At 48.0% G+C, this 14919-nt stretch overlaps 1 protein-coding gene across 1 annotated transcript in view; it reads right to left on the reverse strand.

Moving 5' to 3' along the window:
- Nucleotides 1-13679: 13679 nt before the first annotated feature.
- Nucleotides 13680-14919, reverse strand: part of LOC306764584 (regulator of G-protein signaling 3-like) — a gene marked incomplete at both ends in the record, with an annotated part of 157519 nt that continues 156279 nt past the window's right edge. Inside the window, one exon of the mRNA XM_079251758.1 lies at nt 13680-13694. Coding sequence (XP_079107884.1) covers nt 13680-13694 — 15 coding nt within the window. The remainder of the gene's footprint in view (nt 13695-14919) is intronic.

Genomic DNA, 14919 nt, shown 5'->3' on the forward strand with positions numbered 1-14919 from the left:
TCTAGCTATCATGTTGTTAATAAACAGGAAGTTTGTGGTGTGAATCTGTTTCACTGCCGCTCAGATACGCAGCAACAGGTGGACATGCTGTTCCCACCGTCGCTCTGACTAAAGTGTGTGTTTGGTGCTGGAATCTCCATGGTAACTTATGAGAAACACAATAATGTCTCCAATAACTGACATTATTGTCGTCGATGAAAAGGGGGGCCGTGCAGTAAAAGTTTGGGAACCACTGAGCGAAGTGATTTTTAAATAACCGTTAAGTTTAAACCCTTAACATCTTAACATAATTATCATTAAATAAGCAGGAAGCTTATTTAATGATAATTATGTTAAGATGTTTATTCTTCATGGCTCCTCTCCATGGGACAGCCCCCCCCCCCCCCCAGTCCACCGGTGGGGGGGGGCTGTCTCAACACAGTTAGATCGCTCTTCCAGTCCTCGATCCTCCACAGAGGAGAGTTTTCTCAGGTGTGCCACACAGTCATTCCTGCCATGTTAGGTAGAACACTGGTCAGCGTCCTCCGTTTGGGCTGGGAACTGAAGCACACGCTTCACATGCGATGCATGAGTCCAGGAAGATTTTCCTTCAAGTTTTACAGCGGTGGGGGTTGCGAGTAAGATACGAAAGGGACCTATCCATCTTGGAGAAGCCCAACATTTCTGCTTAAGAATGCGTACCAGGACTAAATCCCCAGGGGCCAAGACCGATGGTTCCAACAGAGAAGGAGAACAGACTGGCAGATCATTGCTTTTAACAACAGATTTATTCTTAAACATTTGTATCATCCAATCTGCTTATGTATTTTCTTGGTCGGCCTTAGCTTCATCATCCCCAAACATTGGCAGCTTAAAAGCTCTTCCATGCACAATTTCGAAAGGGGTCAATCCATTTCCATCTGAAGCGTGATACGTATATACATTTTAACTCAGTCTAAACAGTCAGCCCAATTATGTCCTGTGTGTTCCATTGTTTTACATAACCTAAGCTTTATAGTTTAGTTTGTTCATTCAACTAAAGCTGCAGGTTGTGGATGATAAGAACAGTGGTTTTTTTAAGGTGATTCCTAAATTAACAGCCATTTTAGAAAAGACTATTTGTACTCACATACTCCCCCCACACACACGCATACCAACTGACTCACCTGACACACACCCTATCTACCATACCCTACCCCATCTATTACACATGCTCCATCTCAAACTCCCCTACTCCCCTTGCCCCACTCACATACTCCCCGATGCACACATATATCACACACCCCATATATTCACACACACCCCATTGCACTCCCCCACCCTACTTCCACTCTACCCATACAACCCCCCCCACTTCTACTATCTTACATTCCATCCACAACTTAATCCATTCGCTCCCGCACACCCTCATCTTTCCTTCCCAGCATGTCCCGTGTGGGACGTCCCTGGCGGAGCAGAGACCAGTAAGGCCCTGACCAGGGCCCCCACTGCTACCGCCACCCTGCAGACACAGCCGATCCAGCAACCCCCAGAGCCAGCAGAGTTCTCCGCCTAGTCAGGCCAGCCCAGACCCAGGTCTACTGAGCAGCCCTCCCATCCCGCCTGAACGGCACCCCCTAGCAAAGCCCCAGAAACAAGGGTTTGTGAGAGGACCCTTTCTTCCCTGCTAATGATTGTGAAGTGTGTGATGTTTGTAATTAAAATTGAGGGGCAGTAACCCCACCATGTTGGGAGAGGGACCGTCTAAGCAGCCCCGCCCACCATACACTGCATGGCCCGCCCCCCAAAACATGTCCATGAGTTGTCGGTGTGTTTTTTGTGATATGGTGACTAATTGTAATTAAAACTGGGAGGTGGGCCAGTACTGGGTGCAGTGATCAAGACCACCTTCATGGCCTTTCTCACCACCCAGGACACCGTGCCCACCTCCCAACACCCTACCTGTGTGTGGTGGAGAGCGGGGAAGGGGAAGGGGATTTAGGACCAGAGGGAAGTGACTCCCTCTAGAAGGTGAGCTGCCATTGGCACTAGGCACGCCCCCATTCCCAGGGCCCCCGAGGCCAGGACAAGCAGGAGCAGCCGCCCCAACAGCCAGAGCCCTCACCAATGCCAACCAAGGTCTGACTGCCGGCCCCAGGAGGCACCAATCAGTCCCTCTTTCCTTACACCCCAATAAGTGAACACACAAACACCTTTCTGACCCATGTCCTACCCTCTTGATTACCGTTGCCCCTCCACCCCCCCATACACACATACCACTATACCACCGCCCACATGCCCGCCCACGCTCCTCTATACACACCCCTATCCTCCCATCCCCCATACACATGTACCACTATGCACCCATACACCCATGCACCCTCACACACATTTATATACACACTTGCACCCCAACACTCCTCCAACACACACGCCTACCCCCATCACCGTGAATCACGACACTCCCCCATACATCCCCCCTTACCCCTCATCCACATGCACCAACACACTCCCCCATACACCCCCCCCCCCCCCCCCCCCCCCCCCTACTCCCCATGGCGGAGGCCAAACCTCCACCCCCGAGAGGCCCAGACCTGGACTGCGTTTGCTCTCTTCCGTGAACCCTAACCCTCTCAGATATGTATTTCCTCACACAGTCCCCTCCCCTGTTTGGTTCAGGTGTGACAAAGCAAGATTTCCCTTGCTTCATGAGCTCCTCTCCGGGTTCTGGATTTGTTGGGGTTTTGGACCGTGCTTGGTGTGACAGTGTTTATGCTGTTAATTTTCTGTGGGCTGCGCCGACCTTCGGTGGTGGTGTGGTCGTCTGGTTCTTAGGGGTGTGCTGCCATCGAGAAAGCTTGCTTTAGTAAAACTAAGCGTTCTGTTCAAGGCCTTTTTCAGCTTTAACTGATGTTATCTTCAAGCTGACAGTTGTTTTGACTAGTGCTGCCAGGCAGAGGTTATCTGTGTATGCCTAAAGATCTCTGTAACACCCTGAGCAGGGGCAGATCTCTCCACACCTCTCGCTCGCAACATCTGGGCATTGTCAATAAATTGGACAGAGCATGGTTGGTCTCTAGATTTGTTTCTCATCAGATAAATTCCACGACATCTAGTGTCTGCATAATTACTGGAAGTCACACAATGCATTAAAAGGAACCAAAAACACTGAAGCTTAGCGCAGTTTCCATCAGTGCTAAAGCATATCTCATGACTCGTATTTATGATATATGATAGTATACAGGAAAATGCATGATTCTGAAAAAAGTTTAAGACTTGGGAAGACCTTGGCTATTCACCACTTCTACTGTCAGTTATCTGGGCAGAACTTCCCATCTCGTCCAGAAAGGGCTTGTGCTGTTAACATGATGCTGCCAGAAACACATTGTGTTGAATAAAACAACCTGTATTACTGTACCTACTCACTGTTATGTAACAAACCATCTATGAAACTCACCATTTCAGTCAAACCCCATTACTTTGCAATGGTCCTCAACAGAGCATTCTTCTTCATCCTCATCATCTTCTATAACTGTCAAGGCTATCTTTTCTAGGATAGACTGCATGAAACAGTTTCAAACAAATAAAGGTTGCTTTTGATTTTAGTTTATCTGAAGTGTGTAAAATTGAGTTATAATTTCAAACCATTTTTATTCGCTTTGACACATTAGGATTAGTTTTTAGCCTAACATTTGTTTTCTTTACTCTGCTGGGTGTACATGTATCAGATGAAAACAAAATATTTAACAATAATACTTAACAATAATATTTAACAGGAGAACAATATCTCTGTCAGTAGTGACTGACAGTCTCCTTGAGCGCTTTCCTCAGCTGCTTTACTTGTGGGCTTATTTGTCTTATGACCTGCAATGGTGAGACCAATAAGTTGTTTTTTAGTCTACAGAGGCTCTATTACACACAATATTTTCAGAGGTGTATAAAGTAGAAGTAAAAATAACATAGAGGTCCTCATATGTTGTTACCAATCCATTTAGAACAGATGTTTTCACCAACAGGATCATCTTCCTGCAGTGGAGCTGAGCTAATTAAATTCACCTGGTTTAGTGACTGCTTGGAAAAAGTTGCCGGACACAACTTCTACTTTCTACTTCTAATATATACATCTCAAAGTATTTTAATTAAGTGTTTTGTACCTTCATAAAGTGACTTTAAAACAAATCCATTTTAACAACCAAAGCTTCTGGTGACATTCACACAGCCACCAAAGACTGGCTTGTGTGACACCTGGTAGGTTCTAAGACAGTGCCAACTCATGAACACTTCATTTTTCCCATTCTGTTAGTTCAGCACGAGTGTCAAACGATACAGTACATAGCAAATTTATTAATTTTATTAATGATGGATAACAAGCAGCGCTATTCTACAAAACAAACCATTGTAAATTTGACATTTGAAAAAGTATTATTATCCATTTATTGCAAATGAATGAAACTAAATTCCAATTAGCTAAATAATGCTGCAGTTATTAATATCTGGTTGTTAATATCAGTCAGAATTCTATCTGTTTCAGCAGAACCACCAAAAAGCAAAACAAGACAGGTTTATTTGTAAAGCACACTTCATGTACGAGACAATTCTGTCATGTGACTGTTTCCTCCTGCTTCAGGCGTTCCTACTCTTGCCGCTCAGTCTCTCCTGCCTCTCCCTTGCAGCTTCACTTGAAGTGTCTCTATGATACACATTTCAGTCTAATTTATTTTAAAATGAAGTTCAGAAGGGGAAGAAATAATCAAGCATTTTTCACAAACCCCTTCATTCATGTTGTATTGATCCTCTCATGTCCTGCGTCTGATTGGTCAACTGCTAGGAGTAGTTTTCGAAGTGACCTTTAGCCAATGGCTCTTTGATGTACTGTTCCATTTCCTCCCTCTCAGGTCGCGAAAAATTGTATAAACGAAGAGAAGAGAATTACAATAGTCAATAACAAGGCTGTGGACAAAAACAGAGGTAGTACGGGGGGGGCATGAAATGATAACGTGCCATCGAGGAGGGAGGGGGACACGGGGATGTTGTCAATACACAAGGAGAAACTGTCAACTTTCCAAAGTGTAGATTTTGTTCCAATGAGAAAAAAATTCTGTTTTATCAATGTTTAATTTCAGGAAATTGGATGTGAACCAGGATTTAATTTCAGATAGACGAGTAGTGAGGGAGGAGGGAGGGAGTGTGGAGTTTGGTTTGCTGGAGAGGTAGAGCTGGGTGTCGTCTGCAAAGCAGTGAAAATGGATATTGAAGTTACGGAAAATATTACCAAGAGGACGGAGATAGATGATGAAAAGAAGCTGTCCCAGGACTGAACCCTGGGGCACACCTGATGAAATTGGTGAAGAGTAGGACCTGAGGGTCTGGAGTTGGATGAACCGAGTGCGGCCTGAGAGATAAGAATGAAACCACTTAAATGCAGATAGACGACAATCTGTTGAGGAGAGTTGAGTGAGAAATTGTGTGAAAGGCCACATTCAGATCAAGAAGGATGAGAGTACTGAGAAGACCAGAATCAGCGGCCATGAGAAGGTCATTGGTGATTTCAGAGCTGTTTCAGTACTGTGGCAGCAGAAACCAGACTGGAATTGGTCATACTGGGAGTTTTGGTTCAAGTGGGTGTGGAGTTGAGCAGCAACTACTTTTATTGTTAATTTTAGAAATGAAGGGAAGATTAGAAATGGGCCAGAGGTTATTATAATTGGTGGGATCTAAACCAGGATTTTTCATTAATGGAGTAATGGTTGCAGTTTTAAAGAGAGCGGGAATAGTTCCATTGGTTGGTGAGGAGTGAATGATGGCAGAGATCAGAGGGAGAAGAGAGAAAGTACAGGACTTAACCAGGGCTGTAGAGAGAGGGGGTTCACGTTGACAGGAGGAAGACTTGGCTTTATAGATGAGGTCTGAGATTTCTTGAGCATTTGGTAAATCAAAACTAGATAAGGACTGACAGGGAGTGAAGCATTCATATGAGGTAACAGATTAGAAATCAGGATTAAGATGTTGATGGATCTTGAAAATTTCAGGAAAAAGCTCCCTCATGTCACTGAAAAAAAACACGAGGGAGTCACAACTATCAGGCGAGTACAGGTGGGAGTGGAGGGAGTCGGGGGTTGGAAGATTTTGTTGACACGTGAAAACAGTGTCCTTGTGTTACCTTCATTTGAACCGATTATACCAGAAAAGTAGTCAGCTTTGGTTCTTGCAGTAGAGTTCTTGTAATACTGTAAATGGGCATGATGCATTTCTTTGGGGATGGCAAGACCAGTTCTCCTGTAGAGACATTCAAGCTGGCGATTGTTAGCTTTTAAGGACCAACGTTCAGGGGTAAACCATGGGGCAGTTTGTGTAAAGGAAACACAACGAGTCCTCACTGGGGTGAGGTGGTCAAAAATATTTTTCAGGTTGTTGTTATAGTGAGCAACCAGTTTATCTGGAGTAGAGGAAGAATTTGGGATGAGAATGCCATTAATACAACATGAAAGTGTAGCCACATTAATGTCCTTGATGTTCCAGAAGGAAATAATACGTGAAGTCTTGATAGCAGTGGGACATTAAATGACAGAAGGAAATGATCAGTAATAGTTCGTTCATCAGCTATACAGTTGGAGGGGGTGAGACCAGAGCAGCAGATTAAGTCCAGAGTGTGACCTTTTGCATGAGTGGGAAAGTCAACAAACTGATGGAAACCAAAACTATCAAGACACAATGTGAATTCTCTGGTAAGAAGGAAACGTCTGTTGTCCATATGTATGTTGAGATCTTCCAACAAAATTAAACATTAGATGAGAGTGCAGATAAATGTGTAAGCAGAATGGCTAACTCGGTTAGAAAATCAGGAAGTGCCTTGGGGGGTCGATGGATCTTAGCAATAATGGTGGGAGTGGGTCCAGTCAATCTCCTTCAGGTTTACTGTGTCCACTTCCAGTTCCGACTTGCCCCTGGTCCCACATTGACCTGGACTTTATTACTGGTCTGCCTCCCTCTGTCATCCTCACTATTGTTGACCATTTTTCTAAGGAGGCTTACTTAATTTCCCTGTCTAAACTCCCATCTGCTTCTGAAACAGCCAATCTCTTGGTACAACATGTCCTCCTTCTCAATGGCATTCTTGCCAATGTGGTTTCTGACCGTGGACCCCAGTTCATTTCCCAAGTTTGGAAATCTTCTGTCAAGCTATTGGAGAATCTATCAGTTTGTCTTCTGGTTTTCATCCTCAAACCAATGGCCAGACAGAGCAGCTCAATCAGGAGTTGGAGTCAGACCTACGGTGTGTGGCAGCTGAGAATCAGTGCTCCTGGAATCAGCAGCTCCGATGGCTTGAGCATGCCGACAACTTACAGATCTCCACGGCACATGGAGGTGTCTCTTGGATACCAGCCGAGGCCATCCGAGAGATATAATCCCTCCAGCGTGTCCTGGGTCTTCCCCGGGGTCTCCTCCCGGGAGGACGTGCCTGGAACACCTCACCAGGGAGGTCCAGGAGGCATCCTGATCAGATGCCCGAGCCACCTCAATTGGTTCATCTTGATGCGGATGAGCAACAGCTCTACTCTGATCTCCTCCCGGATGACCGAGCTCCTCATCCTATCTCTAAGGGATAGCCCAGCCACCCGTCTTGTCTCTCGTCTCGTCTTCGTGCCGCTTATCCGGGGTCGGGTCGCGGGGGCAGCAGCCTAAGCAGAGAAGCCCGGACTGCCCTCTCCCCAGCCATATTTGCCAACTCTGCGGGGGGAACCCGAGGCGTTCCCAGGCCAGCCGAGAGATATAATCCCTCCAGCGTGTCCTGGGTCTTCCCCGGGGTCTCCTCCTGGAGGGACGTGCCTGGAACACCTCACCAAGGAGGTCCAGGAGGCATCCTGATCAGATGCCCGAGCCACCTCAACTGGTTCCTCTTGATGCGGATGAGCAGCACCTCTACTCTGATCTCCTCCCGGATGACCGAGCTCCTCACCCTATCTCTAAGGGAGAGCCCGGCCACCCTGCAGAGGAAACCCATTTCAGCCGCCTGTATACGAGATCTCCTTCTTGCAGTCACGACCCACAGCTCATGACCATAGGTGAGGGTAGAAACGTAGATCGACTGGTAAATCGAGAGCTTCGCCTTCTGACTCAGCTCCTTCTTCACCATGATAGACTGGCGCAGAGTCCGCATTACTGCAGACGCCGCACCGATCCGTCTGTTGATCTCATGCTCCATCCTTCCCCCACTCGTGAACAAGACCCCGAGATATTTAAACTCCTCCACTTGAGGCAGGACCTGACTCCCGACCCGGAGAGGGCAATCCACCCTATTCCAGCTGAGGACCATGGTCTCAGATTTGGAGGTGCTGATTCTCATCCCAGCCACTTCACACTTGGCCGCGAATCGCTCAAGTGAGAGCTGGAGATCACGACCAGATGAAGCCAACAGGACCACGTTATCTGAAAAAAGCAGGGACCCAATCCTGAGGCAACCAGGATTCCCCTCAACACCTTGGCTGCGCCTAGAAATTCTGTCCATATAAGTTATGAACAGAATCGGTGATAAAGGGCAGCCTTGGCGGAGTCCAACCCTCACCAGAAACTAATCTGACTTACTACCGGCAATGTGGACCAAGCTCTGACACCGGTTGTATGGGGACCAGACAAGGGGGTCCGGTACCCCATACTCCCGGAGTACCCCCCACAGGAGCCCCCTGGGGACACGGTCGAACGCCTTTTACTGGTCCACAAAGCACATGTAGACTGGTTGGGCAAACTCCCATGCCCCCTCCAGGACCCCAAAGAGGGTATAGAGCTGGTCCACTGTTCCGCGACCAGGCCGAAAACCACACAGCTCCTCCTCAATCCGAGATTCGACTATCCGGCGTACCCTCCTCTCCAGGACCCCTGAATAGACCTTACCAGGGAGGCTGAGGAGTGTGATTCCCCTGTAATTGGAACACACCCTCCGGTCCCCCTTCTTAAAAAGGGGGACCACCACCCCAGTCCGCCAGTCCAGAGGCACTGTCCCCGATGTCCATGCGATGCTGCAGAGACGTGTCAGCCAGGACAGCCCCACAGCATCCAGAGCCTTAAGGAACTCCGGGCGGATCTCATCCACCCCCGGGGCCTTGCCGCCAAGGAGCTTTTTGACCAACTTAGTGACTTCAGCCCCAGAGATAGGAGAGTCCATCCCTGAGTCCCCCAGCTCTGCTTCCTCATCCGAAGACGTGTTGGTAGGATTGAGGAGGTCTTCGAAGTATTTCCTCCACCAACCCACAACGTCCCGAGTTGAGGTCAGCAACTCCCCATCTCCACTGTACACAGTGTTGACGGAGCACTGCTTCCCCCTCCTGAGCCGCCGGATGGTGGACCAGGATCGCCTTGAAGCCGTCCGGAAGTCTTTCTCCATGGCCTCGCCGAACTCCTCCCATGCCCGAGTTTTTGCCTTGGCGACAGCCGAAGCCGCCCACCGCTTAGCCTGTTGGTACCCATCAGCTGCCCACAGGCCAAGAAGGCCTGATAGGACTCCTTCTTCAGCTTGAAGATCAGATCTGACCGGCTTCCTCCCCCACCATCTGAGCCAACTCACCACCAGGTGGTGATCAGTTGACAGTTCCACCCCCGTCTTCACCAGAGTATCCAAGGCATGTGGCCGCAGGTCCGACGATACGACTACAAAATCGGTCATCGAACTGCGGCCCAGGGAATCCTGATGCCAGGTGTACATATGGACACATGTTGGAACATGGTGTTTGTTATGGACAATCCATGACGAACACAGAAGTCCAATAACAAAACACCATTTGGGTTCAGAGGGGGGGGGGACCATGCCTCCCAATCACTCCCCTCCAGGTCTCACTGTCATTGCCCACCTGAGCATTGAAGTCCCCCAGCAGAACAATGGAGTCCCCAGAAGGAGCACCCTCCAGCACTCCCTCCAAGGACTCCAGAAAGGGTGGGTACTCTGAACTGCTGTTCGGTGCATAAGCACAGACAACAGTCAGAACCCGTCCCCCCACCCGGAGGTGGAGGGAAACTACCCTTTCATCCACCGGGGTAAACCCCAACGTGCAGGCACCAAGGTGGGGGTCGATGAGAATGCCCACACCTGCTCAGCGCCTCTCACCATGAGCAACTCTAGAGTGGAAGAAGGTCTTGCCCCTTTCGAGGGTTCTGGTTCCAGAGCCCAAGCCATGCGTCGAGGTGAGTCCAACTATATCTAGTCGGAACCGCTCAACCTCGCGCACAAGCTCAGGCTCCTTCCCCACCAGAGAGGTGACGTTCCACGTCCCTAGAGCCAGCTTCTGCAGCCGGGGATCGGACCGCCAGGGTCCCCGCCTCTTGCTGCCGCCCAGCTCACACTGCACCCGACCCCTACGGCTCCTCCCGCAGATGGTGAGCCCACGGGACATTGTGTCCAATAACCACAGATGGATTTCATTCCAGTCGTCCTCAGATGTCTTCGTCCCCTTTCATTAAAGAAAACGCTGAATTTATTACAGTCACTCAGATAACTGGAGACTGGAATAATGAACAATAATTAAACGTGATTAATTATAATCCAGTCATATAAGACACTGTAAACTGCTCTCCTGTCTGTTACCGATTCCCTCCGGCTTGCCAGATCCACTGGTCAGTCCTCAGTCCTGGTCCTGCTGGACCAGATCCACTGGTCAATCCTGGTCCTGGTCCTGCTGGACCAGATCCACTGGTCAATCCTCAGTCCTGGTCCTGATCCACTGGTCAGTCCTCAGTCCTGGTCCTGCTGGACCAGATCCACTGGTCAGTCCTCAGTCCTGGTCCTGCTGGACCAGATTCACTGGTCAGTCCTCAGTCCTGGTCCTGCTGGACCAGATCCACTGGTCAGTCCTCAGTCCTGGTCCTGATCCACTGGTCAATCCTCAGTCCTGGTCCTGCTGGACCTGTCTGCTGCTTTTGACACAGTGAACCATCAGATTCTCCTCTCCACACACTCTGAGCTCGGCATCTCTGGATCTGTCCTCTCCTGGTTCTCGTCCTACCTCTCAGGAAGATCCTTCAGAGTATCCTGGTGAGGAGAAGTGTCCAGATCTCATGAGTTGAAAACCGGGGAGCCTCAAGAGTCGATGCTCGGCCCTCTTCTCTTCTCACTATACACCTCCTCACTTGGTGCAGTCATAAGTTCTCACGGCTTCTCCTGTCACTGTTATGCTGATGACACTCAGCTTTTCCTCTCCTTTCCTCCGGATGACACAACCATCTCAATGAGAATATCAGCTTGCCTTGCTGATACCTCTGCATGGATGAAGGATCGCCACCTTCAGCTCAATCTGTCCATGACAGAGCTCATTGTCTGTCCAGCCGATCCTTCCTTACATCCGCAATTAAGTGTGAAGTTTGACTCTATCACACTTGTTCCTACGCCTGCTGCCCGGAGTCTGGGTGTCATGGTGGATGACCAGTTGACCTTTAAGGGCCATGTTGCCTCAGTTGCCCGTACCTGCCGATATGCTCTCTACAACATCAAGAGAATCAGACGTACCTGACAGAACACATAAATCAGCTGTTTTTTCAGGCTATGGTCATCTTACGCATGAATTACTGCAGTTCCCTACTGGCAGGTCTGCCTGCGTGCTCTGTTAAACCTCTGCAGATGATCCAGACCCAGCAGCTCGTCTGGTTTTCAACCAACGCAAACGATCTCATCTCACTCTGCTGCTAATCGCTCTTCTCTGGCTTTGCTTCTGGTTTACAAAACAATAACTCAAACAGCTCCCATCTACCTTCACTCCATAATCCAGACCTACACTCCCTCTCCACAGCCACGTTCCACAGCAGTGAAAGATGCCTCGTGTTACCATCAATATGTGGGATTAAATCACTAGCACTTTGCATGTTCTCCTTGTGTATGCGTGGGCTCTCTCTGGGTACTGCGGCTTCCTCCCACCGTCCAAAGACATGCATGTTAGGTTAATTGGTTACTCTAAATTTCCCAACGGAGTGAGTGTTGCGTGAGTGGTTGTTTGTCTCTGTGTGGCCCTGCGATGGACTGGTGAGCTGTCCAGGGTGTACCCTGCCTTTCGCCCGAAAGACTGCTGGGATAGGCTCCAGCTTCCCCACGACCCTGAATTGGATTAAGCAGTTTAGAAAATGAATGAATGAATGAATCACTAGCCAGACTGTTTCCCTCTGTTGTTCCACGATGGTGGAATGATCTCCCAAACTCTGTCCGCTCTGCAGAGTCCCTGTCTACTTTTAAGACCCAGATGAAGACTCAGCTCTTCAAGGAGAACTTCAACACTTAGTTTAGCTATATTTATTGGAAAGTTGGAGAACTTAGCCCAGTTCTTTGTGACAAACTTTATGGTATAAATTCTTTGTATTGTAACATAGGTGATATTATGGGGTAGGAAGGGAGTAAACAACAAAAAAGAAACAAAAAAACAACAACAAATAAAGCCTGTAGCACTTCATGGAAGGACCTGCGTCAAACTGGACAATCCACCAGCACCTTCCTACGATGTCCTCTAATATTTGATTTTGTGCTTGTGTTGTTCTCTCTCATATGTAAGTCGCTTTGGATAAAAGTGTCTGCTAAATGACTGTAGAATAGAATAGAATAGAATAGAATAGAATAGAATGGTACATCAATGCGAGCTGTGGCAAGAAGGTTTGCTGTGTCTGTCAGCGTAGTGTCCAGAGCATGGAGGTGCTACCAGGAGACAGGCCAGTACATCAGGAGATGTGGAGGAGGCCGTGGAAGGGCAACAACCAAGCAGCAGGACCGCTACCTCCTTCTTTGTGCAAGGAGGAACAGGAGGAGCACTGCCAGAGCCCTGCAGAATGAGCTCCAGCAGGCCACAAAAGTGAATGTGTCTGCTCAAACAGTCAGAAACAGACTCCATGAGGGTGGTATGATGGCCTGACGTCCACAAGTGGGGGTTGTGCTTACAGCCCAACACCGTGCAGGACGTTTGACATTTGCCACAATGCCTAAATGTATTCCAACTCAGGAATGGGGCCACCATCAGTCACCTCCTCTAAATGGATGACATCAAGGTGTATGTTTGGAGTGAGCAAGACCTTGACTTACTGATCCACACCACAGGGATCCACAGCAGGGACATCGCAATGTCATTCAAACTGGAGAAATGTGGCCAAATGATAACAAAGAGGGGGAAGGTAGTCCATACAAAGGGCATTGCACTCCCAGAGGGCAGGACAACAAATGTGGATGAGAACTACAAGTACCTGGGCATACCACAAGTAAATGGCAACCATGAAGAAGCTGCAAGGAAAGCTGCTACAGCTAAATACCTGCAACGACTGAGGCAAGTCCTGAGAAGTCATCTCAATGGCAAGAACAAGATCCGGGCAATTAACAGCTACACCCTGCCAGTGATTCGATACTCTGCTGGGATAATAAGCTGGCCAAAGGAGGAAGTTCAGGCCACAGGTGCTAAAATGGAAGCTGTTCACCATGCATGGAGGGTTTCATGCCAAGTTCAGTGTCCAGTGACTGTACGCTAAGCACAAAGAGGGAGGCCAAGAACAAGTGAGCTTCAGGGCTACTATCCAAGATTAAACATCCAAGCTCCATGACTACCTCAGGAAGAGGGCCCCAAGGGAAGAAACCCTTAGTGAATGTCTCAGCAATGGAACCTGGAGGAGACTGAATTAGAGGAAGAACCATGATGGAAGGAATAACCCCTGCATGGGATGTACCACCGACAGATTGCTAAAGTGGCAATATGAACAAGTCCTACCAATGGCTAGAGAGGGTTGGACTGAAGGACAGCACAGAAGCACAAATCATGGCAGCACAAGACCAAGCCTTGAGTACCAGGACCATCGATGCTCATATCTATCTCACTGGGCACGACTCCAGGTGCTGACTGTGCAAAGAAAGAACTGAATAAATCCAGCACCTCATAGCAGGTTGTAAGATACTGGCAGACAAAGAATACAATTCCTAGGGAATTGTAAATACTGGGTGTCCACTTCCAATCCCTTTGAATGGGCAAAAGGGTCACCTCATGGACAATACAATTCATGGCTTACCGGGGGCCCCCAAGTTCCCTAAAAAACTACCAAGGGGGTCTACGTGTGCATCTTTCCACCGCGCACAAGCTGGATGTGGAGTTTAGCCTGTATGCACAATGTTTGGGGAGCTAAGAATAAAAAAAGCATTTTGTGATGCTCTTAAGTAGCACACAAAATGCACCAAGGGGCATACTTTTAGAGAGAGCCCATCTGGACACTTTGCCCACATCCAATCCCTCCCATTAAAATTGAAGTGGACGTGGTGTCCACTCGCAATCCCTTTTAAAAGCAATGTTGAGGGCTTGCAAATGGACAATGTGTCCACTTCCAGTCCCCTTTGACTATAATAGAAAGAGATTGGAAGTGGACAAGGTGTCCATTTGCTACTCACACATATGTGAATGTCGAAGTGTTGCAAGTAGAAAAACTGTGAACTTGCAATCCCTTAACATAGCAATTGAAAGTGATTGCCATTGGACACTTTGTCCACTTCCAGTCTCTTTATATCACAATGAAAGCGATGGCAAATGGACACTTTGTCCATCTCCAATCCTTTTCTATTATAGCAAAAAGAGATTACAAGTGAATTCAAATAATATGCAATAACTGAGCATCAGTAGGCCAGTGCCCTACATCACAAATGTGAATAACTCCCACCTCACCCCCACCCCTCATCCATAGAGCCCAATTAGAGCCTACTGGCCCTTACATTTATTTTGTCTTGACCCTATATTTTTATACCTAAACCTAATATCACTGAGCCCTATTGTAATGGACCATAAAAAAAGATTTAATCAGCTACTATTTAATATCTAGATAGTATTATAATAACTGCACATACCAATGATTTTTTCAAAGATTTCTTCCTCCCTCTTTGGGGCATCCTGTGCAGAGATTTTGTTATGCATTAAGGGTCGGGGCACCACAAACAGGAGTGGGATGGCCAGTGCACACTACAGCCTCAAGCTT

Source organism: Telmatherina bonti, assembly GCF_933228915.1.
Source record: "Telmatherina bonti genome assembly, chromosome: 13".
NCBI lineage: Eukaryota > Metazoa > Chordata > Actinopteri > Atheriniformes > Telmatherinidae > Telmatherina > Telmatherina bonti.